The 5000-nt window shown below is 48.3% G+C and overlaps 1 protein-coding gene across 1 annotated transcript in view; it reads left to right on the top strand.

Moving 5' to 3' along the window:
* Positions 1–5000, top strand: part of LOC143288294 (pre-rRNA 2'-O-ribose RNA methyltransferase FTSJ3-like) — a 60517-nt gene that overhangs the window by 45031 nt on the left and 10486 nt on the right. Inside the window, exon 20 of the mRNA XM_076596641.1 lies at positions 3469–3563. Coding sequence (XP_076452756.1) covers positions 3469–3563 — 95 coding nt within the window. The remainder of the gene's footprint in view (positions 1–3468; positions 3564–5000) is intronic.

Raw genomic sequence — 5000 nt, 5'->3', positions numbered from 1 at the left:
GTGTGGTGAAAGTGTGCTTCTGTTGTGTGTGGTGAAAGTGTGCTTCAGGTGTGTGTGGTGAAAGTGTGCTTCTGTTGTGTGGTGAAAGTGTGCTTCTGGTGTGTGTGGTGAAAGTGTGCTTCTGTTGTGTGTGGTGAAAGTATGCTTCTGGTGTGTGGTGAAAGTGTGCTTCTGGTGTGTGGTGAAAGTGTGCTTCTGGTGTGCTTCTGGTGTGTGGTGAAAGTGTGCTTCTGGTGTGTGTGGTGAAAGTGTGCTGGTGTGTGGTGAAAGTGTGCTTCTGTTGTGTGTGGTGAAAGTGTGCTTCAGGTGTGTGTGGTGAAAGTGTGCTTCTGTTGTGTGGTGAAAGTGTGCTTCTGGTGTGTGGTGAAAGTGTGCTTCTGTTGTGTGTGGTGAAAGTGTGCTTCTGGTGTGTGGTGAAAGTGTGCTTCTGGTGTGTGGTGAAAGTGTGCTTCTGGTGTGTGTGGTGAAAGTGTGCTTCTGTTGTGTGTGGTGAAAGTATGCTTCTGGTGTGTGGTGAAAGTGTGCTTCTGGTGTGTGGTGAAAGTGTGCTTCTGGTGTGCTTCTGGTGTGTGGTGAAAGTGTGCTTCTGGTGTGTGTGGTGAAAGTGTGCTGGTGTGTGGTGAAAGTGTGCTTCTGTTGTGTGTGGTGAAAGTGTGCTTCAGGTGTGTGTGGTGAAAGTGTGCTTCTGTTGTGTGGTGAAAGTGTGCTTCTGGTGTGTGGTGAAAGTGTGCTTCTGTTGTGTGTGGTGAAAGTGTGCTTCTGGTGTGTGGTGAAAGTGTGCTTCTGGTGTGTGGTGAAAGTGTGCTTCTGGTGTGTGTGGTGAAAGTGTGCTTCTGTTGTGTGTGGTGAAAGTATGCTTCTGGTGTGTGGTGAAAGTGTGCTTCTGGTGTGTGGTGAAAGTGTGCTTCTGGTGTGCTTCTGGTGTGTGGTGAAAGTGTGCTTCTGTTGTGTGTGGTGAAAGTGTGCTTCTGTTGTGTGTGGTGAAAGTGTGCTTCTGGTGTGTGGTGAAAGTGTGCTTCTGTTGTGTGTGGTGAAAGTGTGCTTCTGGTGTGCTTCTGGTGTGTGGTGAAAGTGTGCTTCTGGTGTGTGTGGTGAAAGTATGCTTCTGGTGTGTGGTGAAAGTGTGCTTCTGGTGTGTGGTGAAAGTGTGCTTCTGGTGTGTGGTGAAAGTGTGCTTCTGGTGTGTGGTGAAAGTGTGTTTCTGGTGTGTGGTGAAAGTGTGTTTCTGGTGTGTGTGGTGAAAGTGTGCTGGTGTGTGGTGAAAGTGTGTTTCTGGTGTGTGTGGTGAAAGTGTGCTGGTGTGTGGTGAAAGTGTGCTGGTGTGTGGTGAAAGTGTGCTTCAGGTGTGTGGTGAAAGTGTGCTTCAGGTGTGTGGTGAAAGTGTGCTGGTGTGTGGTGAAAGTGTGCTTCAGGTGTGTGTGGTGAAAGTGTGTTTCTGGTGTGTGTGGTGAAAGTGTGCTGGTGTGTGGTGAAAGTGTGCTGGTGTGTGGTGAAAGTGTGTTTCTGGTGTGTGGTGAAAGTGTGCTTCTGGCCAATGTTGTGTGTGTGTGTGGATCAGTGATGTGTGTGTGTGTGTGTGTGTGTGTTTGTGTGTGTGGATTAGTGTTGTGTGTGTGTGTGTGTGTGTTTGTGTGTGTGGATTAGTGTTGTGTGTGTGTGTGTGTGTGTGTGTGTGTGTGTGTGTGGATCAGTGTTATGTGTCTGTGTGGGTCAGTGTTGTGTGATTATGGGTCAGTGTTGTGTGTGGATCAGTGTTATGTGTGGATGTGTGGAATAGTGTTGTGTGTGTGTGGATCAGTGTTATGTGTGTGTGGATGTGTGGAATAGTGTTGTGTGTGTGTGGATCAGTGTGATGTGTGTGTGTGGATCAGTGTGGTGTGTTTGTGTGGATCAGTGTTGTGTGTGTGGATCAGTGTGATGTGTGTGTGTGGATCAGTGTGGTGTTTTTGTGTGGGTCAGTGTGATGTGTGTGTGGATCAGTGTTGTGTGTTTGTGTGGATCAGTGTTGTGTGTGTGGATCAGTGTGGTGTGTGGGTCAGTGTTGTGTGTGTGTTTGTGTGTGGATTAGTGGTGTGTGTGGATCAGTGGTTGTGTGTGTGTGTGGATCAGTGTGTCAGTGTTAGCTGTGTGAATCGATATTAAATGTGTGTGTTAAGTGTGTGGATCAGTATTAAGTGTGAGTTAAGCATGTGAATCAGCATTAAGTGTGTGTGTTTTTAAGTGTGTGAATCAGTATTGAGTGTGTGAATCAGTATTAAGTGTGTGAATCGGTATTAAATGTTTGTGTTCAGTGTGTGAATCAGTGTCAGTCATCTGTGAATCAGAGTAGTTTGTGTCAAGGCTAAGAATGTGTATCAGTGTTACGTGTGTCAGTGTTAAGTGTGTGTGGTGTGTGTGTGTGAGTGTGTGTGTCAGTGTGGTGTGTGTGTGTGTCGGTGTGTGTCAGTGTGAAGTGTGTGTGGTGTGTGTGTATGGTGTATGTGTGTCAGTGTGAAGTGTGTGTGGTGTGTGTGTGTGTCAGTGTGAAGTGTGTGTGGTGTGTGTGTGTGTGTGTCAGTGTGAAGTGTGTGTGTGAATTTTGTGTGTGTATGGTGTATGTGTGTCAGTGTGAAGTGTGTGTGGTGTGTGTGTGTGTCAGTGTGAAGTGTGTGTGGTGTGTGTCAGTGTGAAGTGTGTGTGGTGTGTGTGTGTGTCGGTGTGTGTCAGTGTGAAGTGTGTGTGTGAAGTGTGTCGGTGTGTGACAGTGACTGTGTGTGTGAGTGTGAAGTACATGTCAGCTGGAGGTGTGCCTGGTGTGTGTCAGTGTGAAGTGTGTGTGTGAAGTGTGTCGGTGTGTGACAGTGACTGTGTGTGTGAGTGTGAAGTACATGTCAGCTGGAGGTGTGCCTGGTGTGTGTCAGTGTGTGTCAGTGTGAAGTGTGTGTGTGAAGTGTGTCGGTGTGTGACAGTGACTGTGTGTGTCAGTGTGAAGTACATGTCAGCTGGAGGTGTGCCTGGTGTGTGACAGTGACTGTGTGTGTCAGTGTGAAGTACATGTCAGCTGGAGGTGTGCCTGGTGTGTGACAGTGACTGTGTGTCAGTGTGAAGTACATGTCAGCTGGAGGTGTGCCTGGTGTGTGACAGTGACTGTGTGTCAGTGTGAAGTACATGTCAGCTGGAGGTGTGCCTGGTGTGTGACAGTGACTGTGTGTGTCAGTGTGAAGTACATGTCAGCTGGAGGTGTGCCTGGTGTGTGACAGTGACTGTGTGTGTCAGTGTGAAGTACATGTCAGCTGGAGGTGTGCCTGGTGTGTGACAGTGACTGTGTGTGTCAGTGTGAAGTACATGTCAGCTGGAGGTGTGCCTGGTGTGTGACAGTGACTGTGTGTGTCAGTGTGAAGTACATGTCAGCTGGAGGTGTGCCTGGTGTGTGTCGGTGTGTGTCAGTGTGAAGTACATGTCAGCTGGAGGTGTGCCTGGTGTGTGCAGATGGTGAAGAGGTTGGAAAAGGCGCGGAAGAAGGCGGAAGCCATTGGGGACACGGTGGACGTGTCGGAGAAGGAGAAAATGCAGCAGATCAAAAAGTAAGTGCACAACACCGCAGTCATACACTGAATGCAGCAGTCATACACTGAATGCAGCACTACAGTCATACACTAAATGCTGCAGTCATACACTGAATGCAGCACCGCAGTCACACACTGAATGCAGCAGATCAAAAAGTAAGTGCACAACACTGCAGTCATACACTGAATGCAGCACCGCAGTCATACACTGAAGGCAGCAGATCAAAAAGCAAGTGCACAACACTGCAGTCATACACTGAATGCAGCAGTCATACACTGAATGCAGTACCGCAGTCATACACTGAATGCAGCAGATCAAAAAGTAAGTGCACAACACTGCAGTCATACACTGAAGGCAGCACCGCAGTCATACACTGAATGCAGCAGATCAAAAAGTAAGTGCACAACACTGCAGTCATACACTGAATGCAGCACCGCAGTCATACACTGAAGGCAGCAGATCAAAAAGTAAGTGCACAACACTGCAGTCATACACTGAATGCAGCAGTCATACACTGAATGCAGTACCGCAGTCATACACTGAATGCAGCAGATCAAAAAGTAAGTGCACAACACTGCAGTCATACACTGAAGGCAGCACCGCAGTCATACACTGAATGCAGCAGATCAAAAAGTAAGTGCACAACACTGCAGTCATACACTGAAGGCAGCAGATCAAAAAGTAAGTGCACAACACCGCAGTCACACACTGAATGCAGCACCGCAGTCATACACTGAAGGCAGCAGATCAAAAAGTAAGTGCACATCACCGCAGTCATGCAGTGTCTTGGAGAGGAAGTGGCAGAACGGTTACGACACTCAGCTGTCAGTTCAGAGAGTCTGTGAGGGTGTGGGTTCGAATCCCGCTCTCGCCCCTTCTCCCAAGTTGGACTGGAAAATCAAACTGAGCTTCTGGTCATTCAGATGAGACGATAAACCCAGGTCCTGTGTGCATCATGCACTTGGTGCACTGAAAAAGAACCCATGGCAACGAGAGCATTGTCTTGTGTCCACTCTGATAGGTACACACATATATAAGCATGTACTGAAGGTCTGACAAAGTGCGTCAGGCATCTGCCTGTGTGTGTGTCACTGACTTGGTGTGTGTGTGTGTGTGTGTCACTGACTTGGTGTGTGAGTGTGTGTGTGTCACTGACTTGGTGTGTGTGTGTGTGTGTGTCACTGACATGGTGTGTGTGTGTGTGTGTGTCACTGACTTGGTGTGTGTGTGTGTGTGTGTGTGTCACTGACATGGTGTGTGTGTGTGTGTGTAGGTCACTGACTTGGTGTGTGTGTGTGTGTGTGTGTGTGTCACTGACTTGGTGTGTGTGTGTGTGTGTCACTGACATGGTGTGTGTGTGTGTCACTGACATGGTGTGTGTGTCACTGACATGGTGTGTGTGTGTGTCACTGACATGGTGTGTGTGTGTGTGTGTGTCACTGACTTGGTGTGTG

Source organism: Babylonia areolata, chromosome 12 (genome assembly GCF_041734735.1).
Source record: "Babylonia areolata isolate BAREFJ2019XMU chromosome 12, ASM4173473v1, whole genome shotgun sequence".
Classification (NCBI taxonomy): domain Eukaryota; kingdom Metazoa; phylum Mollusca; class Gastropoda; order Neogastropoda; family Buccinidae; genus Babylonia; species Babylonia areolata.
The sequence above is the reverse complement of the archived record's forward strand: the minus strand, read 5'-3'. Positions and strand labels throughout refer to the sequence as shown.